We start from the raw sequence: 27377 nt of genomic DNA on the forward strand, positions 1-27377 counted from the left end.
TAATTTGCAGTATATATATATATACACACTTGATGTGCTACTCTGCGGTGGAGGGTACGATCAACCGTGATGAAGACGTTCTTTCTTCACAAACTGACACTGGGTCGGATTTCACATTTGCCGTCTTGATAGTGTTTCAACGGAGATCGAGCCGCATTCATCTGATCCCGAATCTGCGAGACGGTATGTCGTGACAACAACCCTCGTTGTGTTTGTTTTCTCGCGAGAAGCCACGAAGTTTCCGGTGTTGTGGATGTTCCTGGAAACATGGCGGCCAGCTTCCGCGGCCGTCCTATCCGGAGTCTTCGGATGCGAGGTAAGCGTGAAAAAGCCGACTCGGCGCTGTGGTTCTCATTGCCATTTTGCGAATATTGCGTTTCTCAGTCACCCGATGACCTCGCCGTCTTCACCTGCAATGCCCGCCGTGTGTGTTTTTGACAGGTCGGAATGACAGCGGGGAAGAGAACGTACCGCTGGATCTGACCAGAGGTAAGGCTTGTTCACATCATACTGAAAGCGATTATTGTTCAATATGGATGGAGACATTTCCCCCACAAACCAAGCCGTGCAAAGCTAAAGACAATACCTTACGTTTATACGTCGCCCCGTTATGCCATTTAGTTTGTTCCCTGTCCTGTTTATAGTAATAACATTGCAAGCCGCATCTTAATAACAGGCGTTCGCAAGCTAACTAACTAGCTGAGTTAGCCGTAGCTAGCTGCCATAGCTAACCAACCCATGACGGCACTGTTGTTTTGATTGGCGAGTCTGCGGGATAGGCTGTAAATAGGTCTAGCAGACATTATTGTTGCCGGTCTACCTTGTGGAAATTGGCTTTTAATGTTGACAGTTGAGCAACATTCTAGCAGCACATGGTGTGCAGAGGAGATCTGGTGCTATGGTGAAACGCACAGGCTCTTTAGATTTACACTCCCTCTCTGATTGTTTACATTTTACATATAATCTTATGTGTTTTTTTCTTTAAGTATGTGTATTATTATGCATTCACTTGTGATTCATTATGAATGCATATAGCACAAATCGATTTCTAACTAAGACTTATCTTGTTGATAGCATGACTGCCTGTGTTGATGGCCAGCTATTGTGAACTGGGTTGCAGAATGAACTCCAGCCGTGTTTTTCAACCACTGTGCCGCGGCACACTGGCATACTTGCCAACCCTCCCGAATTTCAGTGCCCCTCTCGAAAATCTCCCGGGGCAACCATTCTCCCTAATTTCTCCCGATTTCCACCCGGACAACAATATTGGGGGCGTGCCTTTAAGGCACTGCCTTCAGCGTCCTCTCTAACCTGAAACCTTCACACCTTAACAGCCGCATGCTTTCCAGGCGTCCGCTTTTCCTCCATATAAACATCGTGCCGGCGCAGTCACATAATAATGTAGCGTAGGACGGGTTTAAAAATGGTCTTTACTGCTGGAGGACAGAGTAAAACAACTTGCACTGAGCCTAGTCTATAAAATCCTCCCTGATACCGAAGTACATGTCAAACTACTTCCATAACGTAAATGACCGCCATAACCACAACACCAGGGGGAGCTCCACAAACCACGTTAAACCCAGATTCCGATCTAACAAAGGTCTTAACTCATTCTCCTTCTATGCCACATTAATATGGAATACACTCCCAACAGGTGTAAAAGAAAGTGCATCTCTATCCTCCTTCAAAACCTCACTAAAAGAACACCTCCAGACAACTTCAACCCTAAACTAACACCCTCCCTTCCACATCATACCTCTTCGGATTGTAAATAATCAAATGTAGACACTTTTTCTTATACTTTCTGATCTCTCTCTCTGTGTCCACTACTTGCTGTACATATCCTACCAAGTCAGTCCTACACTGTTCCAATGTCCATTTCTCTGATGATGCAATTGTTGATGACTGAAGTGTTGATACCAACCAAACCTAACCCCCCCCCCCCACCCCCCCTCCATATCCCACACCCCGGATTGTAAATAATGTAAATAATTCAATGTATATACTCTGATGATTATCTTGTGTGATGACTGTATTATGGAGATAGTATATATCTGTATCATGAATCAATTTAATAGGACCCTGACTTAAACAAGTTGAAAAACTTATTTGGGTGTTACCATTTAGTGGTCAATTGTACGGAATATGTACTTCACTGTGCAATCTACTAATAAAAGTTTCAATCAATCAATCAAAATACCGAAGTACATGTCAAACTACTTCTATAACGTAAATGACCGCCATAACCAAAACACCAGGGGGAGCTCCACAAACCACGTTAAACCCAGATTCCGATCTAACAAAGGTCTTAACTCATTCTCCTTCTATGCCACATCAATATGGAATGCACTCCCAACAGGTGTAAAAGAAAGTGCATCTCTATCCTCCTTCAAAACCTCACTAAAAGATCACCTCCAGGCAACTACAACCCTAGACTAACACCCTCCCCCCACCACATCCCACCTCCCCGGATTGTAAATAATCAAATTTAAATAATCAAATGTGTATATACTTGAACAAGTATACATACTTGTTCAAGTATATACACATTTGATTACTTAAATGTATGTATAAAATGTATAAAATCAAATGCACAACTGTGAACATTTGATTTGATACATTTTATACATACATTTTCTGCTTTCTGAGCTCACTATGTTCACTGCTCGTAGTACATATCCTACAAAGTCAGACCTACACTGTTACAATGTCCATTTCTCAGATTATATAATTGTTGATGACTGAAGTGCTGATATCAACCAAACCTAAAACTTCACCCGTAGTGTCTAGTGTCCAGTATTTATTTCGCAGTCACACTGGATGAATTTATTTTTTGCTAAAAAGTTACTGAATCGTTTATGCTAAATCGTTTCAGATTGTATCGTTCTAAAAAAATATCGTCCCTGGATGTATCGGTAACCACAAATTCTGATTCAAATCGTTGTTAAAGTTAAGTTAAGTTAAGTTAAAGTACCAATGATTGTCACACACACACTAGGTGTGGTGAAATTTGTCCTCTGCATTTGACCCATACCCTTGTTCACCCCCTGGGAGGTGAGGGGAGCAGTGGGCAGCAGCGGTGACGCGCCACGGAATCATTTTTGGTGATTTAACCCAAATGAATCGTTACAGCCCTACCTGTTAACACATTAACATAAAATGCTGCAAAATCCAGTATGTTAGGGATAGTATGGTTGATTTTTGTTAGAGATGTTTCCCAAGTTACATAAAAAACATCACTTGTCTGAAAATGATTAGAAGCCGAGTTTATCTATTGCTGATAATTTATTCTCAACATACCTTTACTGACATTATGTCAAGGATGGCCTGTAAGTGAAAACTGTTGCATGGCAACTGAAGCTTTTTTGTGAAGTCTCAACTCTATTCTTATCTCTACCTGAACCACAAGCCTCTGAACCTCTATTAGCATCCTGTATATTTCCCTTAAATAGTAAGCGGTTTGGGTTTTGGTTTCATCGTCTAATTTGCATAATTGGCCATGATGCGAAACTCAAGTGTTTGTATGTGGTTGGGTAAAACAGAGCTTTTAAATAATGTATGATTGTGTGACATTATCTCATGTTTTTTAAATATTATGATCACATTAAGTTATTGACTAGCATACAAAGTTTTAAATTGCATCTTTATAACACGCGCGGGAGATTTGAAAAAATAATAATCGTGGGAGTCCGTCACAGATAAATGAATTATTGAGAAACACTGCTTATAAACCTTTAGGCCCACTGATGTAGCAAAGTAAAACTGCTTTTTTGTTATTGTTTAATAACGTATAATTTTAGATATACTGGTAACATCTTGTAATATGTATTCTTGTTAATTTTGCTCACAGAGCAGATTGCCAATGTTTGTACGATAATAACTTCTCTTCTAGTTAAACGTAACTGTTTTATACAGGTTTGATTTCAGATTTTTGAAACAGTTACAAAGGGTGCAGAAAGTAATCAGACCCCTTTACGTTTTTACCTCTTAGTTTCATTGCAGCCATTTGCTAAAACTCCATTTTATTTCTCATTATTTAATGTACACTTAGCACCCCATCTTGACAAAAAACAAAAATGTAGACATTTGTAGAAAATAAAAATAAAACAACTCAAAAATCACATGTACATAAGTATTCACACACTTTGTTCAATACTTTGTTGATGCGCCTTTGGCAGAAATTACAGCCTCAAGTCTTTTTGAATAAGATACCACAAGCTTGGCACACCTATCTTTTGGCAGTTTTGCCCATTCCTCTTTGCAGCACCTCTCAAGCTCCATCAGATTGGATGGGAAGCATTGGTTTTCATCCAGGATGTCTTTGTACATTGCTGTATTCATCTTAATCTAGTCAGGGAGGAGATTTAGAACAGCATTCCTCTGTGGAGAGAGGAGAACCTTCTAGAACGACAACCATCTCTGCAGCAAACCACCAATCAGGCCAGTATGGTATAGTGGCCAGACGGAAGCCATTCCTTAGTAAAACGTTTGCCAAAATGCACCTGAAATAGTCTCAGACCATGAGAAACAAAGTTATCTGGTCTAATCAGACAAAGCTTGAACTATTTGGCGTGAATGCCAAGCGTCATGTTTGGAGGAAACCTGGCTGTGCTCATTATCAGGCCAATACCATCCCTACAGTGAAGCATGGAGGTGGCAGCATCAGGCTGTTGGGACAGCAGTAGGAACTGGTAGACTAGTCAGGATAGAGGGAAAGATAAATGGAGCTATGTACAGAGACATCCTGGATGAAAACCAACTCTTCCCATCCATTCTGATGGAGCTTAAAAGGTGCTACAAAGAGGAATGGGCTAAACTGCCCAAAGATAGGTGTGCCAAGGTTGTGGCATCGTATTCAAAGAGACTTGAGGCTGTAATAACTGCCAAAGGTGCATCAACAAAGTATTGCGCAAAGGGCCTGAATAACTATGTACATGTGATTTTTGAGGGTTTTCTTTATACATTTGCAAACATTTCTACATTTCTGTTTTTTTCTGTCAAGATGAGGTGCTGAGTATACATTAATGAGAAACAAAATGACCTTTTTTGAATTTAGCTAATGGCTGCAATGAAACAAAGAGTGAACAATTATATATATATATGGGTTCTATCTGGGTATTTCCGACTTCTATCATCCAAAATTATTTATATATTAGGCTATGGAAGATATGCTCTATGTGTGAATGTGAATATAAAAATAATGTGATTGACTAGTGTAGAGTCCCTGGTGTACTCTAAGTTAGCTGGAAATGACCCTGTACGTGGTATAGTACGAGGGATGGCCACCACTTCTTGGCTCAAATTTGAGCTACAGTAAACCTGTATTGCCATTTGAATGAAAACAAGAAAACATTTATCCCTGTCTAGACTTTGTGTACACTGTACACATAGTAGAAGTTTGACCAGATAGACCTACTTCTTCCCTGCAACATAACACGTACAGTTCACCGACTGATAATATGACATTATGACATAATACTGGTATTATTTACACTGTATTTATGTTTATTTGTCCTACAGAACCATCAGAAAACTTCAGAGAAATCCTTCAAAATGTGGCCAAACCACACGGAGTCAGTAACATGCGTAAACTTGGCCACCTGAACAACTTTGTCAAGGTAATGCTGTCATATATTTACCTGACTTATTATTGCAAATGCAACAACACTGAGAAGTGTTTTGTTATTGTTTAAAGAATGCCTGGATCTCAATGATTAGAGGCTGGGAATTTATTCTTGTAGCCAGGCTAGTGTGTTTACTTCAGTACCTGATGGTTTTGGCTACAACTGTTGCCTTCCTCAGAGGTTATCATGTGATGTCACGTGAAAACTTTTAAGGAAGGCAACAGTTGTAGCCAAAACCACCAGGTATGGAAGTAAATGCACAGGTCTGGCTATAAGAATAACAAATTGCATGGATGTATTGTTCTTCCTCTGCAGTACACAACTGTGAACATCAAGACTTAGCGGTGGTATTGTATCAAAAACCTATTTACTCGGTGGTGCACGACAGTCATCACACTGATATTAGGAATTATGACGTCACACCAGTTATCAGATAACATTAAAATTAGCTCCAACAATCGATAAAATAAAAAATTCTGCAATGAGGCGAAATCACCGATACTGTGCTGTAGGTGGGCCAGGGTGAACAAATCAAGCACTCCTACCTCGTAGGAGGTTCCAAACTGCCCCGAAGCTCACCAAACCTCTCAAACAAACATGGCGTCGGTCATCCGGGACTTCTTGACTCCTTCTGTGGATGATATCTCGCACATCGACACATCAACGCCACTAGTATCCATGCCTTGAAAGCCAATAAAGACGACGAAAGAAGTTGCTCAAAGCTCGCCTTGGCGTTTTCTGCACCAGCAGCGCGAGTTACCTGCTCAGGTGGGCATTACAGGGGAGACAGCCCAGCTGCTGTTATTCCAGTTCCACAGCCAACGTATGCGTATGTGTATGCCTAAGCAGGCTAAACTGTCAATCTTGGACACCAATATGTGACAGAAAAGTACCCGGATCCACTGGATTGCTTACTTTAACAAAAAAAAAAACGCCAAATCATTGACACATGACCGCTGCCATACCAGAGGTGCAGAAGAACCCGTTACCCCTAAAGACACTGGACCCCGTCGCCCAGCTGACCACCCACAGCCACGGTTTGTACTTCTGAGCCGCTGCAATGTTTGGTAGCAGAATATGATGTGTTAGTTAGAAAAGTAACATTAATGGAAATGGCTTGTGAAATGACTGCACAGGTTTCAACTGTGACCAATCAAAAGACTGAATTATTGCCCCACTTAAAGTACCTGTAGAGTGGAAAAACAAGTTGCCTCTATATTGAAGTTATGAACATTTATATATGATGTATGACACCAAAATACTTCCAAGGTTTGCAAGTAAATAAATATGTATAAATAAATAAACAATCTCACAGAGATTCCCGAGCCATTTTGAGAGATAATGAGCTAGCCAGTCATGTGATCGTGTGACGTAGAGGTAGGAACCGCAGATCCCTTCCCCACCAACAACAATGCAAATCTTGCAGACTTTGTGAGAGCAAACAGCGATAACTTTGTGAAAAATATGATCCAGAAACTTATATTGTTGATCTTGAATATAAGGAAGATGAGCTACAAGTTTTAGAAACTCTGCTAAACAGATCCAGCTGTAGTAAAACACTAAGCATCAAGTAGCAGTATTGCTAATTGCTAAAGAAGAAATACAAACTACGTACATAATAAAACGATAGCTTACTATACAATGTCTGCTCTTTTTTCGATAACGACTGATAGGATGTCCATATCTTCCCGTTTAGATGAAGAATTAATCATGATGCACACAAAGGATTTAGAAGAAGTCTCCCTGCAGACACTGTCTTCAGTGTGTGTGTTTGTCTCCATCTCTGGGTAAATTGAATGTCACAGATGAACAACTTCTAGATTTATGGCTAAATCCTCCTAATATCCAGATGAGAGGCATGATTTATAATCTAGAATAACTTTGACGAGCCGAGACGCGATGATATGGGAGCAGCAGGACATCGCGGCCAGCTCACAGTAAAGCAGCAGAGAGCTACTTAGCTGTGGGTTATCAATCCGCCGCTAAAAATAGTTTGTCTGCGTTAGCGCTTATAATAACAACATCGCTAATATTTGGTCAATATTGAGGTCACTGTGTGTATATAGAGTATTGTTGGCGGGTTTTCGATGGTTATTTAGAGGGTTTTGTGGGCGGAATAGAGAGTCCCCATTGACGGATTATTTATGTATTTATTTATTTACGATTTAGAATGAATTAAAAAAAGAAACATACTGTATGTGTTCATGTCTTACATAGGGATTGTAAAATTTTAGACAACACTTCTCTCTATTTTTTGCATATTTCCAGTATTACTGATGTGATACTATGGTCAGAGTGTAGAAGTGTTACTCCAGTGACGTCAATCTACGGAAATTGCTGAAGACGTTCGGAGCGGATTATTCAAAATGGCTGACTGAATTTGTGGCATTTTGTGATGGTTAGACGTATTTTCACATACTTTGTGGATTGTAAATACAATTGGATACGGTTTAATGGATACATCCATCCATCCATTTTCTACCGCTTGTCCCTTTCGGGGTGGCGGGGGATGCTGGAGCCTATCTCAGCTGCATTCGGGCGGAAGGCGGGGTACATCCTGGACAAGCCGCCACCTCATCACAGGGCCAACACAGATAGACAGACAACATTCACATTCACACACAAGGGCCAATTTAGTGTTGCCAATCAACCTGTCCCCAGGTGCATGTTTTTAGAGGTGGGAGGAAGCCGGAGTACCCGGAGGGAACCCACGCAGTCACGGGGAGAACATGCAAACTCCACACAGAAAGATCCCGAGCCCGGGATTGAACTCAGGACTACTCAGGACCTTCGTATTGTGAGGAAGATGCACTAACCCCTGTGCCACCGTGCTGCCTTCAATGGATACAATGAAACACAATTAAGCATATAAAGTTAACTTCTTTTTCCACTCTACTGGTACTTTAAAACACAGAAATGGTGGGCAACAGATTTTTGAGAAAACGTTTTCGAGGAGCCTTGGATGATTTTCCTTAGTGTCTAATAAAAATATCCTGAAGAAACTCCATTCTTCTCCTTCTTTTATGAAAACCAGATTAACAATAACAGAAAAGCCAAGTTCAAAAGGACAACGTGGAATGAATGCCTTCTGTGTTGAATTGTTAGAATTGGCCAATTCACCGTTCAGAGCAAATATTTTCTTTGAAACATTTGCTGACATCCAATTGGTGAGCCGCCTCTTTAAAAGCTCATTTGGGTGTCAGTTGAGTACATATTGAGACTGGGTTTACCAGTCGCTGTGCAGCCTGTGGCATCAGAAAGAGTTGAAGGTTGAGTGAGCGTCTGATTTTTGTCTGTAATTCATAGTCTTTATTAATTCTTGTTTACAACAAGACAATAGGTACATCCTTCGTGGCTCTGTTTCTTCTGTTTCCTTAAATGGGTTCTAGGACAGTGAGGGTGACCTAATCTCCCCGGAGAGTGTCACATGCCCCTTTCGCGGTCTCTTCTCCCCTCCTTCTGCCTGTTTGGGCTCTGACATCAGTGCTGGTTCAAAACAACCCCCTTCTCGTCACCTCTATGATTCCTCATCCCATCCTCTCACGCTACAAATTTACTCCCATTTTTATGCTTTAGGAGATTCAAAGAAATGTTTCACTGGACAAATGACTTGACTAGTCCACTTACAAGCCGAATGTGTAGATAGATAAATATAAATCATAAAACTAGATGTCTCATGGTCCATTGGTTTCTTTCTGTATCAATGCAGTCAGTTCATCTGCATTATTGACTTTCTAAGGACATACACATTGTTTGATATGCTGACCTTTTTGTGAATTATCTTGGGCATCTATGCGCTTCTTTTACTGAAAGTGGCGCATCCCTAATTCTAGCCTTCATTGATAAACAGTGATGAAAAGAAATTGATGCTGTTTGATGTTTGGGAAGCTGTTTGGGTCAGCCATACTATTCATCAATAGGCTTATGCTGAGTACTGTGTAGCAGAGGTGGGAATCTTTAAGCTCCTCTTGTTTCGATTCCGATTCTTGGGTTGGCGATTCGATTCAAAACAATTCTCGTAATATATTATTTGGTATATAAATGATCATTTAAAAAGAAATCACCACAGGTTATAGGTTACAAAAGCTCCTTTTGGCTGCTGATGTACAACTTATACACACAGTGATGGCCTAAAAACATATTTTTACAAATGTACTTAAAAAAATGTTTTTACATAGAATGTTCAATGATCAATCAATCATTCAAAATGTATTTATAAAGCCCTTAATCACAAGTGCCTCAAAGGGCTTCACAAACCACAACGACATCCTCTGATCTGAACCAACATCCTGGCAAGAAAAAATGTAAATTGATGAGAAACCTTAGGGGGGACCGCAGATGTGAACAAGTGTCAATGGATGCCAAGTGGGTACGGTTCATAATGTGAGCGTCCAGTCCATAGGGAGGTCAGCAGGGGGATCCTCTTGCAGCGCAGAGACGTCAATAACTGATGCATAGAGGAATGGTTCACCCTGGGTTCCGACTTGGAACAGCTAGCGCTTCCTCTGTGGAAACTGATCCGTCGGTCAATATAATAAAAGAAAACAGAGCAACTCCAACTCCAACTCAAACCCATCTTTACAATGCATTGAACTGAAATGTACAAAGCGATTGAGAAGACATAATAAAATAATACAATATTTAAGAAAAAAAATACTAACAATAAAGAAACTGTATCAATAATTTTAAGATCACTAGTAGTTGTTTAATCTTTTTTTTATCCAAAAATTGACTCTTAGATAAAAAATAACAAATCTTAAAAAAAACAGCTCGATTTTCAAAAATGAAGAATCGATTTATAATCAGAATAAATAAAAGTCGCGATTTGGATGTGAATACATTTTTTGGAGCACCCTTACTGTGTAGGTGTAAAATGTTATGTGAATGCCAACATGATAGTGCTACTTGTACTTTTGAACAGATCTATGCTAATAAACATTACAATATCACATATCCTCTCTGTGTTTTAGCTCCTCTGCAGTGTTGGTCATAATGAGGAAATCTTTGGGTTTACATACGAGGAAATCATTGTTTGGTAAGTGCTTCTTAATCTGACCTTGTTAATAATTACTTAGGATAAATGACAAACTGCAATGTGAATTTTTTGTTTTGAGAAGAATTGTCTGAACTTAATTAATATTGTAGCTATTTTTGACTCTTCCCAATGCATCTTAATCCACAGTCTGCGTTTAGCTTTACTAAATGAGGCTAAGGAAGTGCGCGCTGCAGGTTTGCGGGCACTGCGCTACCTCATTCGAGACACCATTGTACTGCAGAAGGTCCTCAGATTACAAGTGGATTATTTGATAGCCAGGTGAGACTACTGTATTGGATTTAATAATGTATTTATTGATTGATTGATTGTTTTTTTAAATGATGGTTCATGGATGTTTTCTCCTACTGCCTGCATGTGCTAAAAAGACAGTGTCATGTCTTTGTTTAGGTGCATTGACATCCAGCAGAGCAACGAAGGGGAAAGGACTCAGGCTCTGAGACTTGTCCGAAAGGTAGATTGAGCCTCTGGTCTTCCACAAGCATCCTGTATACATTTGTAGGGTTGCTGTCATTTTGCTGGAGGAATGTGGCTCCTGCACTTACTTACTATGCAGCCCTGTGCCAGCATATTCCCATCACAAAGATCATTGGGTTTGCAACAGCTTCAGTGCGTGGATAGTCTGCATGTTCTGCAGTCAAGGCTATTTAAGGATCTTTCTGTACTTTACTGTAAACTTTGTCACACATACACACTTGCAGGCAAACACACAGAGGCCGGCTCTGTACTTACGAAATTGCTGTCGGGCTCAGAAGACACCATGTGACATATCACAAAAACACTTTTCTGCTACATATTTGAAATGTTACATAAACCATTAAACCGCACATTTTGTTCCCCCAAAACAGTTTTACACCTGAAAGCTTCAAGAAGAAGTGATATGAAAACATTTGTCCCACCTTCCCTTACATTAATTTTTCCCCTCTGTAGATCATCACTGTCAATGCAATGCTTTTCCCCACCTCTGTTGCAAACTCTCTTATTGCTGTGGGGACTGATGGACTACAAGAGAGAGACCGAATGGTCCGTGCAGCTATCGCCATCGTTTGCGAGCTAGGTATGGATTTAAAACAGGCAATATTTTCAAAAGGGCCCACTGGAAGATAAAAATGGATGGATGATTATTTTCTAATGTACTTTGAATGTTGTGCCCGAAAAAAAAGTGTCTATCTGACTCCACTATCTATGCCAATTTATGGTTTCCACAGCCCTGAAGAACCCAGAGGTAGTTGCCAAACGGGGAGGCCTCAGCACTATCTTAAAAAGTGTGATTGACTGTCAGCTGAGCCGCATCAATGAGGCTCTGATCACCACCATACTACATCTTCTCAACCACCCACGTACCCGCCAGTATGTGCGCATTGATGTAGAGTTAGAGGTAACCCACACACGCACAAAACAAACACACCTTTCATAGGAAGTAAATGAGCCAGTGTGGTGGGTGTCAGGATTAGCAGATAGAGGTTAACTTTTCCTTCTCCTGTAGTGCTGAAAGTATGACAGTTTTTCCCCAAAGCCTCACTGTCTGTAAACAAGCCGTCTTGAACAAAAACATCCCACCACAGTCACACAAGCCACATTGATGTCACATGACATCAGACGCAGGGTGCCAGAGGATTTATAAGAACTTTAGAGAGGGATTCCACATAATTTCTGAGAACAAGTTATTAGTTAGGAGTGTCATTGAGAATGCAATATATTTTACTGCATGTTTGTGTATGTTCTGTCTTCTAGCAAATCCTCGCGCCTTTCACAGATTTTCACTATCGTCACAACGCAGACATGACTGAAGTGCAACTCAAGTGAGTGAATCCGAGTGTAGGGTGAAGGGGAAACAAAATCATCTTATTGTGACATTTCTGTCTGTTTACTGTTGCCATGTTCTGATCGTAGTCACCACTGTGATGTGTCAAAGGTTTTGTGTCATGTCCTGACACAACCCTCACTGTAAGGGCTAATTGAGTCCACAATGACACAGCTGTGGATGGAAATTGAGCATTCATCATGCAACTGTCTTGGAGTTGTTCTGAAATACATTTGTAATACCTTCTCCTGATCCCTTGTTTTGTTTAGCTTTGCTGCTGTTCAAGATTGCTGTTGTGTACTGTAACGTTTTGTAAATATTCTTTGAGAAATTTTCTGGGACCATCATAATGATGTTTTATGGGTGGGATTGGTGTTTTTTTAATGAGTGTATGTGTGTTTTCATTTTTGCAGAGAAGACAAAGAAGCACGTTTCTTATCGAGTAAAATGGCCATAGTGGCTGCTTTCCGCTCTTGGTCGGGTAAGGCCTCAGATGCAATTCAAATTTATACAGGCTATAATTGCGCATGGATGTATATACTTGTTTTAAAGTTGTTCTTCTTAAGGTTGTTTTTTTTTCCAAATAGGGATTATAAATTTATGCAAGGCTGGAAATTCCGGAATCCAATCTTTAATTGGTTTACTTTGCATACCAAATATGGAAGTTAGGGTGAGTGTTTCATTATTACAAATATTACCATATGTTCAGAAGTAAAAATAAAATAAAATCTGATTTGAACCTTTCTTGACATTTTCCTCTAAATTGTGTAAACATTGTGCATGTGGCTGTGGATGGAGTCCCAAAAATATAACTCGGTGCAGTGTGAATTTTTATGTTGGAAGGCAGCCACGTCACTGACTGATCCAGGAAGATTTACAGATCCTGTTTGCACAGGAAAATTGATATACAATTTCCTGTCTGTACAGACTGTGAAAAATGAACTCAACTTGCTTAATTGTCACCTTCATAGGCTTATTTTCCATCATTTTAAGTTCTGTCTTCTATATTTTATTTGCAGAAAGCCTTGTTGGAGGTGTTATATGAGATATTCAGGCTTCCTATGCCCATTGTAACTCAAGACTTCACTGAGGCTCTTCTAAGTGTTGGTAATTGAGTATATTGAGCTGTGATAGCTTTAGACATATTGTTTACCTTTTAGTTAAGTTAAGTTAAGCAAAACACATTCAATTCTCAACACATTTTTTAAAATTATTCTCTGTCAGACCGTGCCAGGTTCCAAGATACATGGAGACTCTCTGATGGGTTTGTTGCTGCTGAGGCCAAAGTTGTGTTGCCCCATCGGGCTCGCTCACGGTGAGAGATGATATGACAGCAGTTTTTTTCCCCCACCCTGTTGTCTTAATCTTTACGTTAATCATAAAATGTTTGTCATTTCCATCGAACAGACCTGATTTGATGGACAACTACTTAGCGTTTGTGCTGTCTGCCTTCATCACCAGTGGGCTGCTAGAGGTAAGCCATTGTCTTGGGAATAAAATGCATTTGTTAAACTCATTGTCTTCCACCAGTGCTCTTTCTCAATCTTGATAACATTATGGGTCTGACATATAACAGTTTTTCTTATAAGTCCAATACCATGCAAAACACATGTAACAGTTTCCTTTGCTTGGCTTACAGGTCTTTCTCAATTTATGACGCTCCTATAATAAATTAATTAAAACCTCAACTTTGGTCCATAAACAAAAGATTGGTTTGGGAAAAACTAGTTGCAGCACACGTGCAACTCTACGGATGAATACACTATGGGCTTGATCTACTTAAGGTTTGCGTGTATTAAAACAGGTGTAAACTTGATAGCACACGCAAAGCTGATGTACTAAGTTTGTACACAGAGGTTTGCGTCTCTCATAGGGGAACTACACTTTTTTTGGAATTTTACCAATCGTTCACAATCATTATTAAAGACCTGACGACCAATGGATTTTTTTTTAATGCATTCTAAATATTATATAAACGTAAACAAAAGCCAATGGAAGGCTCTCTATTCCGCCCATAAAATCCAATAAATGACCATTCAAAAAGTGCCAACAATACTCCATTTACATTCTGTGACTTGAATATTAAACAAGTATTAGTGATATTGTTATTATTAGCGCAATGCAGACAAACTATTTTTAGCGGCGACGTGATCATTACCGCGTGTCCTTATGTTTACATCGAGTGGTGTGCTGTTTCCTCGCTTCCCTGCTCCTTTGAAGTTTATTGTAGATCATAAATAATACTTTTCACCTGGAAAGTAGATGGCTGAGAATGTAATCCGACAAGTTGGCTCACTTTGACAGCCATTTAGGACCCAGAACTTGCGAGAACGACACGAAAAGTCGCTTGGTCCCCGCCACCTCCCCACGCAGTTTCGAGACGATTGAGTAATTTTCATCTGAACAGGAATATATGAACATGCCCGCAGTCATCATCCTAATGACCGCAGACATTGTACAGTAAGACTGTAAGTGAAGTCTTACTATATTTGTTGGCTCTCATAAATTCTGCAATGAGTAATAAACAGCGATGAAGAAAAAAAGAGAAAAAATTGTGATGTTTTTAAAATAATGCACCGCTTATGCTTAAAATGATCAAAATATGTAAATATTAAATGTTATTATAAATGTGCCCATTACGACGTTGGATGTATACTTACAACATGTACGTATATAAAACCCTAATAGAGGTGTTTGTATGTTTTTTTAAGGGCTTTATAGACACAATTGAGCAGTTCCCATAGGCGCCATTGTAAGCTGACTTTTGATCGCATTTATTTACTATTTAGAATGCATTAAAAAAAATAACATCAATTGTCATGTCTTTCATAATGATTGTGAACAGTGGGCAAATTTAAAAAAAAAAAATGAGCGCACTCCCTTCAGAGTGTCTGTCTTCATGAATATGCAGAATGTATGCTGATTATCAGAATGGTCATAATATTAGGAGGAGGAGATGCAGATATCATTTAGCATACACAATGCGATTTATCAAGACGGAAACTGTTCTGCAGTTGCTGTTTTGTGTTTTTACTTAGCACACCTGAAATGTGCCTGCAAACTGGCATAGTTACGCAGAAATGACCGTGAGAAAGAGATGGACAGAGAATCTTCTGTCCTATGTGTGCGCGTCAACATATTTGAACTGTCAGAAATAAAAAAATATTAGATATATTGTCTATTCAGAAATTGTATTTTATAGCTGCTGGATGACTTAAAGGAATTGTTTGCAACATTTACACAGATGCCTGGAGGACGCTAACTTTCTAATGTATTTTAGGCGTTATATCCCGCCCTCTTACAGCTTCTAGGACGTAATGATGGAACTACGTACGTACGTAACACGTGCACGCGCATTAGCTTTGGGTGTAGTGGCCTTGTGGTTAGAGTGTCCGCCCTGAGATTGGTAGATCGTGAGTTCAAACCCCGGCCGAGTCATACCAAAGATTATAAAAATGGGACCCATTATACCTCCCTGCTTGGCACTCGGCATCAAGGGTTGGAATTGGGGGTTAAATCACCAAATGATTACCGAGCACGGCCACCGCTGCTGTTCACTGCTCCCCTTTGGGGATGGGTCAAATGCAGAGGATAATTTCACCGCACTTAGTGTGTGTGTGACAATCATTGGCACTTTAACTTTTATCTTTATTGTAGCATCAACTCAGACATTGTAAGGATGACTGGGAGGTAGTCGATCAACAATCTGTTTCTTGGAAAAGTGGAAAAAACAACAACTGTAAGCTGCAACCATGGCAAAACATCAGCAAACTGGAACTTTTGCCTCTGCGTGCATCCAAGCACACACAACCGTCACGTTCACGGCTGTTGGAAATCACAAAACACTAGAACACCACACATAACTGGCAGGTTGCTACAGTAAACCACAGGGATAAAGATTGCTTTTTTTTTTATTACTGTTTAATTAAATTCTTTATTTATTTTTTTCATTACTAGATCAGTCCATCACATGTTTGTGTGTACAGTGTCAGTGACTTACCGGTACTTTAGTGTATACTTACACTAAAAACTGACTTACATCACGGTCTAGAAACGGACCTCGTTTGTAATCCAAAGACCACATGTATTGATAAAATATGATTGTTTTGGTGAACAAGTCTAATATTTAATATCTTAACAATTGCAGTACGCTTGATGGTAATAAGTGGTGCTTTTCTACAACCATGTGTTTTTAATTTTTGTGGTCCATCTCATCCCTGCATTTTTATTGATTTCCTACGTGGAGAAATTTTGTTTGGCTCAAATGCAACATTGTTTATGATGTTTTCCTAGTGTGTGTAATAAAAAAGCCTTTGAATATTAAGATTAAACCATATGCTCTCATTTCATTTCAGGGCCTTGTAGAAGTGGTGACAAGCAATGATGATCAGCTTGCAGTCAGAGCCACCATCATCTTAGGCGAACTTCTACATATGGTAATGTAGAACAGGGACAGTGTCTGACTAAGTTTTATTAAAGTTTGTAATAGCTGTTTGTCATTTCACTTAAAACTTTTTTTTAAATAAACATGACTGTATTGTAAATATCAAGGCTTTTCCTTCCACCTGTGTCTCTCATGTTTAGGCAAACACCATCCTTCCACACACGCACAGTCACCACCTGCACTGCCTACCCACCCTTATCAACATGGCTGCCTCATTTGACATCCCACAGGAAAAACGGCTGTGAGTGCATTCGCTCCTCTTGTAAGAGGGAACTGAACTCAAATTACGAGCATAACTTGGATTCATATTAAACATTTGTTTCAGTCGGGCAAGTGCAGCAGTCAACAATTTGAAGCGTTTTCATGAGAGAAAGAAGAAAGGAATGAAACCACACAGCCTCTATCTGGACCACGTCATCCGCAAGTCTGTGTCCTCACATAGCCGCAGAGAGTCACACTCACGGGTCCAAAGGGACATCTACGTCATAAAGGTAATCTGCTCAATGATGTTCATGTTTACCACGGTGAAACTTTGATGGGATTCAACAGAAGTAGTAGTTTATTGGGTATAAATGTCACAATACATCAACGTATCAATGATAAGACACTAAAACTTTTGCATACCATCTACTAAGCTTTTTTAGTTGTTTTTTTTTTTTTAGCTAAATATAGTTTTTCAGGTTTCAGAATGATGACAAACGACAATTTAAGTCTTTTGAAGTCAATAATTTCAGTTTTTGTTGTTGTTTAGGACACAGAGGAAGCATTGATGATGAACTTGAGAGACAGTCACATTCTCAACCACAAGCAGAACCTAGAGTGGAACTGGTTACTTATTGGCACGATCCTTAAGGTCAGGCAGCTATCATGTTGCACCACAGACTTAACATCTAACAAACACACACTGTTCCCATCTTTGGATCTTTTATAATATTTAAGTTAACTTCTTTTCCTCCTAGTGGCCACACGTAAATCTCAGGAATAATAAAGACGAACAGATGCACAAGTGAGACCATTTTACAGCATTTAAAGCATCATGACCTTGCTATACACCTCTATCTGGTTCTGACTACTGCACTTGTTGACAAATGTGATGCAGGTTTGTGCGGAGGCTGCTGTACTTTTACAAGCCCAGCAGTAAATTGTACGCAGGTCTGTCATTGGATCACCTTAAAGCAAGACAACTCACTGTGGTTGGCTGCCAATTCGTTGAGTTCCTCATGGACTCCGACGAGGTTAGATGAAAGCAGCAAAAAGTACAATTATTATTATTCATGTTCCCCAAAAAGGGACAAGCGGTAGAAAATGGATGGATGGATGTTCAATTCCTTGTGTGTTTTCTTAACTTGCCTATGCTCTTTTATTATTTACTAGGATGGGCAAGGTTACCTGGAGGATCTGGTGAGGGACATGGTATCTTGGCTGTCTTCGTCTGCAGGCCTAAAGCCTGACCGCTGCCTGCAGAGCAATGGCCTGCTCACCACTCTTAGCCAACATTACTTTCTCTTCCTGGGAACACTCTCTGCACACCCTCAGGGAGTCAAACTTTTAGAGAAATGTGGCCTATTTCAGTGGTGAGTGTACAGGAACAACTAAGGCTGTCTTCAACTCAAGATTTTCATAGTTGAATCTGAACTGTTAGATTTGGCACATTTAACGCCAAGTTGAATTTATGGCGTTGTTGTTTTTTTGTTTTTTTTAAAAGAGAGAATAATAGTGCTGTGATTTTAGTAGTACTGTATACTAACTGGTCACCAGGTGTCAGTAATGTCACGTAGGTGTAGCTCTAGCACCTCTATGGTGACTCTTCCAAAGTTAATTAAAGAAACTTAAAAAAGGAATACAACACAGACATTCATTCAAGCAGTGGTTCCCAAACGTTTTTTTGCCCCAAAAGTTCCCCCTCCTTCAAAAAAAACATGCAAAATATACACTGGGGGCGTTTTCAAAAAATACTGTGTGACAATAACATTGATTACAGTCAAATGTAGGTATTTTTAGAGTTCATCTGATTGATATTTGCCAAAACAAACAGGATGGCAGCATTCTTGTGTGAAGGATTTTGCCGATCATTCACAATCCTTTTGTAAGACAAGCACAGATATGGTTTTCTTTTTTAATGCAATCTAATCACCAAATATATGCAAGCAAAAGGCTGCTTTTAATGGAGCCTATAGGAGTCACTCTATTCTGCCTATAAGTCGCTTAAAAACATCCAAGCACTTGTATCAACGTTTTATATACACACTGTAAGTATTGTATTAACAGGCACATTCACAATAACATGTAATATTTACGTATTTTGCTCATTTCAAGCATACGCCGGCTAATTAATTTTACAAATGCATTACAACGTTCACTTTTTTTACTACTCACTGCATACTTCATGAGAGCCAACAGACATAATAAAACATCCATTACTGTACAATGTCTGCTCTCACTGGGATGCCGACTGTTAGGATGTTGATATATTCCCATTTAGATGAAGAATAACTCAAAATCCTCGCAAAGAAAAAAGGGGGGTGGAACAAAGCGTCTTTTCGTTTTTTTTTTTAGCCATTTCCAGGTCTAAGTTGGCTGTCAAAGTGTACCAACTTCTCAGTCATGTCCACATCCCTCTACTATGTAGGTGAGAGGCATGATTTCTTATCTAGAATACATTTTCACAAGCTCCGAAGCGAGAAAGCAGCTCACCAGTTCATGACATCAATACAACAGCATGTTCAATGCGCCGCTAAATGTAGGTCCTTCACGTTACCGCTTATAATAACAAAAAATTTCATTTTTATTTAATATTTAGGTCATGGAATGTAAATTGAGTATTGTTGGTGCTTTTTGGTTGGTTATTTTTTGGGTTTCATGCCCTGAATAAACGCAATGATGTCATGGCTTCCATTGGCTCCACTGGAAGCTGACTTTTATTGACGAGTTAGAATGCATTAAAACAGACATGTGTTCTTGTCTCATAAAGATTGTGAATTATTGGTAAAATTGTTTAAAAAAATGCAGTTCCCCTTTAAACTTATACAAAAACCAATTAGGACTTACTTTCTCGTCACCAACATTTTTGAGCCAAAGATGAAGGTTATAAAAATGATACACATTTAAAAACAAAGTTTTGTGGTATTGTTAGTTATTGGTTAATAACATTTTAGCTTTTTCTTTTTATGCGTTTCTTCAATTTTGTTTTTTTCTTCACTCCTCAAACTGCTTGGGCATTGCACACCCTCAGCGGGCCTCATGGCCCACTTTGAGAACCACTGCATTAAAGTGAACAAAACAAAGATCTCATTTCCGACTTTTTCCACCTTAAAAAAGGCTAAACCACACATGGTAGAGATCGGATAGTTTCATGAGGTCCGTGGCTTTGGCAAACTGCAGAGAGGAAATCAAACTTGACTAAATACAGGAAATAAAAGTTGTAATAAAGTTTTTTTATGTGAACCTGCGAAAAGATCATTACCTCTGCCAGCGGAGAGCTATGTCTGTTCAATTTTAATTTATTCAGACATTTAAATATTTGACAGATAGAGAAGATTTAAAAAAAATTTTTTTTATATATATATTTGTAAAAAGATTCTTGTGTGCAGACACATTGATTTTATAGTGTAAGAGAAGTGGGAGGTCAAAACTGTAAGCATGTTAATGTGATCTCCCACTCTCCAAAACTATTTGTCTGCACACAAGAATATTTTACAAATTTATAAGTGGTCAATGGAATCATCGAATATTTGACTATTTGAAGACAGCGCGAGGAACAACCTCAAAGAGCTTTTCTGAGCTTTTCCACCTGCCCAAGTTTGCACAGGTCTCTTTCACATTTGATCTGCTTTCTGTCTTTGTAGCCTGCTGAATCTGTGCCCACTGAAGAACCAGGATGCTGTGCTGAAACTTGCTGTAGCCACACTGGACTACAGCAGAGATGGTCTGGCAAGAGTGATCCTCTCTAAGATTCTCACCGCTGCTACTGATGTAAGGCAACAACAGAAACACACAACCTCAGAAGACCATTGGACGCTTTCTATTTTGTTTCTGATTAACACTTTTACCTACCTACATTTGAAAGGACACAACATTGTATACATTGGCAAAAAAATGTTTTGTAATCTCAATTACTCCTTTTCTTCTCACCCATTATTTTTTGTTGAGCAGACCTGCAGATTGTATGCCACCAAGCATTTGCGTGTACTGCTGCGAGCAGGTGTGGAGTTCTTTAGCAGTTGGGGCATGGAGCTGCTGGTCACACAGCTGCACGACCATAGCAAGGCTGTGTCCATGGAGGCCCTTGACATTCTGGATGAGGCCTGTGAGGACAAGGTAACCACGGCGACTCACACTCCACAAGTATATTTTCAAATGGTAAACAATTTTGCACAGATATATGTAATATATAAAAAAATATGTAATGATTAACAGCAGTGAATGGTCAGCTGTGTTTAAATAGTTAACACAACCTTGCTTAATTTGCCAGAAGATAAGCAATAATTCTGAACCTCTTATCATTTTACTGGAAAGTTATGCATTTTCTTTTATATTTCTTGCAGTGCTGCATAGTCATTTAACCCTTGTGGATCCGTAGGTCTCAAAACGGGCATCACATGTGTTCCTTATGTACCATGACATACCAAGTGATATGATTGTTTAGTTCAAGGGTGGGCGGTCTGAAATTTCACCAGGGAGTTTTTCACAAGTTTATTTATTTATTTATTTTTTCATAAAATTGATTCCAACATTGTTAGAATAGGATATTAACATAAATTATACACAGTTTTCCTTAAGAACTCGGCTCCATTGACTCCCATTAAAACGGCTGTTTTTTAACAGACTCTAATCCTGGTATTGTACTATGCTTGAATGAATCTCATTCTTACCGTTTAAAAAAACAAGAAAATATTGTTTTTAACCACCTGATAGCGCCAGAAAAGCATGAGTATATTTCTCAGAGCTTTGACAAGCATTAATGTGTTAAACTGTCATTTAAATTGCTGAAATGCAATGAAACTAATTTTGAGCAGTTAAATATAACATGCCACATATATATTAAATACTTTTGTGAACTAAATAAACTTAACCAAGTTCTGCCTGCTTTCTGACACATTCTATTGTTTATGTCTACTTTTTCTACTGTCAAAATCAATGTTGTCATGAATTATTGACTTAAGGCTGTAATTACCCAACCTCAAATATTCCACTCTGCAACTTATTTTTTTAGAAATATCACATATTTTGCCATAAAAAAAACTTTATATCAATAGATATATCTGAAGTTGTTAAAATATTTCAAGCGATGGGAGTAAAAAGAAAATAATTTATTGCTGACTTTTGACACCAATGAGCAAATCCTTTTTAGATTCTAAGAGTAAGTGTGTATAAAAAAACTTAAAGTTACACAAGGGCTAATATACAAAGTATATGTGACTCATGTGGCACACATTTGCTTAAGTCAGTCAGGTTAATGTGCCCCAAACTGCTCTCAACCAAACATTGAACTGTCTGACTCGATATTTGTTGTGTTTGACAGGCCAACCTCCATGCGCTAATCCATTTGAAACCTGCTTTGTCCCACTTGGGAGACAAAGGCCTCCTGCTACTCCTCAGGTTAGTGATTATTTTATATCTAAATGTTCTTAAAATCATCACATGTGTTTTACTCCCAGCCAACATGCTACATTTGATCTCTACTGCAGGTTCCTGTCCATACCTAAAGGTTTTTCTTATCTCAATGAGCGGGGTTATGTCAGTAAACAGCTTGATAAATGGCAGAAGGTACAACACATCTTGAAGTTGATTTATTGTGCTGCTATGCCATTTAAAAAAACAGGACCTTTATAACTTGTTAAATTACATCGCAAGAAATGACTGCATGCCTTTCGAATTGCAGGAATATAACTTAAAATATGTGGACCTAATAGAGGAGCAGCTCAACGAAGCACTAACAACCTATCGCAAACCTGTTGATGGAGATAACTATGTCAGACGCAGCAACCAAAGGTGAAAGGCCGTCCGGATTCACAGTCCTTTCCCTTTAAATGTACTTCTCTCTAATTTTACCGATTTGTCACCAGGTTACAAAGACCAAATGTCTATCTGCCTGTGCACTTGTACGGTCAGCTCGTACATGATAAGACAGGCTGTCATCTGTTGGAGGCTCAGGTAACTGCACTGGAATATCATTTTAAGCTGCAACACATTATTTTTATTATCTGGTTTGGATGCAGTACTTGTTAATGCAGATTTATTATCAACTCTAAGTAACTCTTTACTTTTGTTTGTTTCCAGAGTATAGTTCCTGACCTCAGCTACACTGTTCGCTCCCCGATGCTGGACACCTGGGAGGGCATTAAACAGCTGAAAGCTGCTCTTTGGGCTCTGGTCAGCAACACTACACACCAGTTCATGTATTTTAGGACTGGCTCATTTTACAAGTTAATTGATGCTAATACTGAAAGTCCTGGGTTCCAGCTTCAACAGTTTCAATGACATTTCAATTACATTTAATAACTATTTTTCTAGAATGTTTATGTAAATGTAAACCTATATCTGAGACCTGTTATCCTAATTATCTTTGCCTAAAAGGAATGTATCTGATGGAATTTATTTGATTTTTGTAATTTTTATTCTTTACCATTCAGGGCAACATTGGCTCTTCAAATTGGGGCCTGAATCTCCTCCGTGAGGAGAATGTCATCCCTGACATCCTTGCATTAGCTCAGCAGTGTGAAGTGTTGTCAGTAAGAGGGTAAGGCCTTTTTTGGATCATACAGCTCTCACAAAATCTGCAAACCCTCTCACATGTATTCTTCAGTTAAAATGTTTGTGTATATAATACCTCACATTTTAAAGGGGAACTCCCCTTTTTTTGGAATCGTTCACAATTATTATAAAAGACATGACGATGGATGTTTGTTTTTTTAATGCATTCTAACCTGTAAATAAAAGTAATAAAAGTCACAACATCCAAAAAGCGCCAGAAACACTCCATTTACATTTTGTGACTTGAATATTAACCAAGTACTAGTGATATTGTTATTGTAAGTGCTAACGCAGACAAACTCCTTATAGCGGCGCCGTGATTGCGAACTTGTGTGCCAATGTTGACATGATCGAGTGGTAAGCTCCTTCTTCGCTTTCTTGCTCATCAAACTTAGTTTGTCGATCATAAATCATGCCTCTCATCTGGAAAGTAGAAGAACAAGGAAGTATTCCAACAAGTTGGTACACTTTGACAGCCAATTAAGACCCAGGAATAGCGAGAAAGACACGAAAAGACGCTTTGTTCTACCCAATTTTTCTTTGCGAAGATTATGAGTAATTCTTCCTCTAAATGGGAATATATGAACATCCCAGCAGTCAGCATCCTAATGACAGCAGACATTGCAGAGTAAGTGATGTTTTATTATGTTTGTTGGCTCTCATGACGTCTACAGTGAGTAGTAATCAGTGATGTAGTTGAAAAAGAAGCGAACGTTGTGATGCGTTTTTGAAAATAATGCGCTGCGTATGCTTTAAAATGAGCAAAATACGTAAATATTAGACTTAGACTTAGACTTCCTTTTTATTGTCATTCAAATTTTGAACTTTACAGTACAGATAAGAACGAAATTTCGTTGCATTAGCTCATGGTAGTGCAGGATATAATATATAAATATAAAATGTTGTCAAGAATGTACCCGTCACTACATTACATATTTACTTACAGCATGTAAGCTCTGCGATGAGGTGGCGACTTGTCCAGGGTGTACCCCCCCTTCCGCCCGAATGCAGCTGGGATAGGCTCCAGCCACCCCCACGACCCCTATAGGGGCAAGCGGTAGAAAATGGATGGATGGAAGGATATAAAACCTTAATGGAGGTGTTTGGATGTGTTTTTAAGGGCTTTATAGACAGAATAGAGCGTCTCCCGTAGGCTGTGTTGTAAGCAGACCTTTGATTGATTTTATGTAATATTTGGAATCCTTTAAAAAAAAAAATGCATCTGTCGTCTTGTCTTTCACAATGATCGTGAACAATAAGAAAAATTCCACTAAAGTGCAGTTCCGATTTTAAAGCATCAAAGAGTGAAGCAAAAGAATGATTTGATAATGTAAAAAAAAGTCATATGCAACAATTATCTTGATTGGTTGACAGTCCAAAAATTACAATAGTTTATCCTTATATATTCCTGCAAAACTGTAACTTGTAATTAACCACCTGTTTGTATCCACAGTACATGTGTTTATGTGCTGGGAGTGATCTCCAAGACCAGGCAGGGGTGTGAGCTGTTAAAGCAGTATGGTTGGGATGCAGTCAGACACAGTCGCAAGACATTGTGGCCAGTCACTCCAGATGAGGTGGAAACACAGCTAACCTCTGAACTGTCGTCTGTGCCAAGCACGCTCAGCCTCAACTCTGAATCAACCAGCTCCCGCCACAACAGTGAGAGCGAGTCTCAACCAAGTGCGTAGGATGGATGTATTACTATTTGCATTGTTGATTGTTAGAGAACATGATCCTTATCCTTTTATTTGCACTGTCAGACATGTACATACTGGACGATGACAAGTGTGATGTTCTGGACCAGTCAGACGAGGCGCCTTTCTATGTACACTCCAAACCTGTCAAGGACCGCAGCCCCTTCACTATACTGGCCTCCACACGCTTCGTTCGTGCACGTTTTTTCAACTCCTTGTCTCTTCCTAGCAAGAAGCTACGTTCCACTAGTGACCCTAAGACCCCCACTGGCTCCCGCACCCCAACTGAACTTAAGACTGGAAGTATGCGGCGTAACCGGACAGTGACAGAGCCCTCTGTTTACAGCCCATGTCAGAGCGACGTCTTCTCCACTGTGTTTAATGGCAGAGGAATCCCAAAAAGTCCTACTGTCAGCCTAGAGACGTCATTTGTTGGGACCAGGGGGGGATCTGAAGAGCATCTTGTGGATGGAAGGCTGGCCAGGGGAGGAGGTTCAGGTCTGGGACTCAGTGGTCTGGGAGGACACATAGAACATCCGAGTCGAGAGCGAGAGCAGAGCAGTCGAGAGCGTCTAACAGGGGGAGACGGTGGTTCCTCGTCGAGCGGAGGTAATGTGGGAGGTGGTGGTGGAGGCACGCAGTTCAAAAGCCGCAGTCAGAGCTTTAACACGGACACCACAACCAGCGGCATCAGCTCCATGAGCTCCAGCCCATCTAGGGAAACCGTTGGAAACCCCGAACATTCCGAACCTGAGCCGGACTCTTCTGACTGTGTTAGCCTCAACACAGTTGTATCAGCCAAGACTGTCAAGACCCTGTCACCCCTAACCCCCCAATCTCAGACCAACCACATGTCTGCATTAAAGTCCTCAACTGTGTCTTTGGTACCGCCCGGCTCCTCGCACACACTCCCCCGGCGAGCTCAGTCTCTTAAGTCCCCCTCAGTGACCACCATCAAGAGTCTGGCTGACTGCAGCTTTATGTATACCAGCCAAAGAGATGCTTTGGGCTACGCCACACTGAAGCGGCTGCAACAGCAGAGGATACACCCATCTTTGTCCCACAGTGAAGCACTGGCTTCACCTGCAAAAGACGTGCTCTTCACAGACACCATCACCATGAAGACTGGCAGCTTGGACTCCAGGCTAACACCTCGCAGGTAAGGTGTTGCTGTGGGGACTATGTAACAGAAAATAAGAAATATTACATGTACAATGGTATATCTATAAACATTGTCGTTCTCTTTATTTGTTTTATAATAATGGAAAAATTTGGGAGCAAAACGCACATTTTGAGGCTATACAAAAGGCACTCTTATGTACAAAAGTTAAGGATGTAACGATATTGTAGATACCAAAGTATTCAAAATCTTATCAATAATGCCATGACGCATGACAGTACCAAACGTAAACTTTGTGAGAGTAGTTATTTTGGCACTTTTTTTCGCAGTGGGGGATCCGCAACATGGGGTCGTGGAGCACCGTAAACAGAGAGAAAGAGGAAGCAGGAAGTGAAATGTGTTCCACTTCATAGTAGATGAAAGGAATTGTTTTTTTTCTCCTAAATCCTAATTACTGTTTGAGTTATGTTGCTAACAAACAAACCTTTGCGAAAACATAACCTTTGTGGCGGAGGTAATCAAGCGCGCTACATTCGTCTCGAGTGTTCCAAGCCAAAACAGAATCGGTCAAGATGCGCCGTGCCGATGGAAAGCACCTGCTGCACACTAAAGCTATACTTGATAAGCTACCATCACCCAAAAAAGATGAAGCCAGCTAAGCTGAATGTTAATTTGTGAGGCATTTACATTATTAAAAGTTAAATTGTGAGTTATCTTTTCTCAGAAACAGCATTTTCTAAACAGATAGATAAAAATGTCCACTATATAGGACACTGCTTCTCAGAAAGCGAGACACAGTGGATTTTCCCGCACAATACTTGTTTGTTGTAACAAATATGATTAGAACATTTCAACATTATTGTATTCAATACCAGTCAGTGT

General features: G+C 39.7%; 1 protein-coding gene across 3 annotated transcripts in view; it reads left to right on the top strand.

The window, feature by feature from the left end:
- Positions 1–211: 211 nt before the first annotated feature.
- Positions 212–27377, top strand: part of LOC133652419 (rapamycin-insensitive companion of mTOR-like) — a 50000-nt gene continuing 22834 nt past the window's right edge. For all 3 annotated transcript variants that reach the window (XM_062051165.1, XM_062051166.1, XM_062051167.1), the window contains exons 1-31: positions 212–316; positions 442–489; positions 5521–5618; positions 10595–10659; positions 10807–10938; positions 11068–11131; positions 11608–11734; positions 11886–12055; positions 12412–12479; positions 12895–12962; positions 13069–13151; positions 13501–13588; positions 13706–13796; positions 13889–13955; positions 16837–16917; positions 17066–17166; positions 17251–17416; positions 17677–17778; positions 17885–17931; positions 18025–18160; positions 18300–18499; positions 20771–20897; positions 21078–21242; positions 22447–22523; positions 22613–22691; positions 22807–22916; positions 22991–23078; positions 23205–23297; positions 23558–23664; positions 25132–25361; positions 25442–26534. In XM_062051165.1, the coding sequence (XP_061907149.1) occupies positions 268–316; positions 442–489; positions 5521–5618; positions 10595–10659; positions 10807–10938; positions 11068–11131; positions 11608–11734; positions 11886–12055; positions 12412–12479; positions 12895–12962; positions 13069–13151; positions 13501–13588; positions 13706–13796; positions 13889–13955; positions 16837–16917; positions 17066–17166; positions 17251–17416; positions 17677–17778; positions 17885–17931; positions 18025–18160; positions 18300–18499; positions 20771–20897; positions 21078–21242; positions 22447–22523; positions 22613–22691; positions 22807–22916; positions 22991–23078; positions 23205–23297; positions 23558–23664; positions 25132–25361; positions 25442–26534 (4220 nt within the window). In that variant the 5' untranslated portion in view covers positions 212–267. The remainder of the gene's footprint in view (positions 317–441; positions 490–5520; positions 5619–10594; positions 10660–10806; positions 10939–11067; positions 11132–11607; positions 11735–11885; positions 12056–12411; positions 12480–12894; positions 12963–13068; positions 13152–13500; positions 13589–13705; positions 13797–13888; positions 13956–16836; positions 16918–17065; positions 17167–17250; positions 17417–17676; positions 17779–17884; positions 17932–18024; positions 18161–18299; positions 18500–20770; positions 20898–21077; positions 21243–22446; positions 22524–22612; positions 22692–22806; positions 22917–22990; positions 23079–23204; positions 23298–23557; positions 23665–25131; positions 25362–25441; positions 26535–27377) is intronic.

The sequence above is a fragment of the Entelurus aequoreus genome, linkage group LG06 (genome assembly GCF_033978785.1).
Source record: "Entelurus aequoreus isolate RoL-2023_Sb linkage group LG06, RoL_Eaeq_v1.1, whole genome shotgun sequence".
Lineage (NCBI taxonomy): Eukaryota > Metazoa > Chordata > Actinopteri > Syngnathiformes > Syngnathidae > Entelurus > Entelurus aequoreus.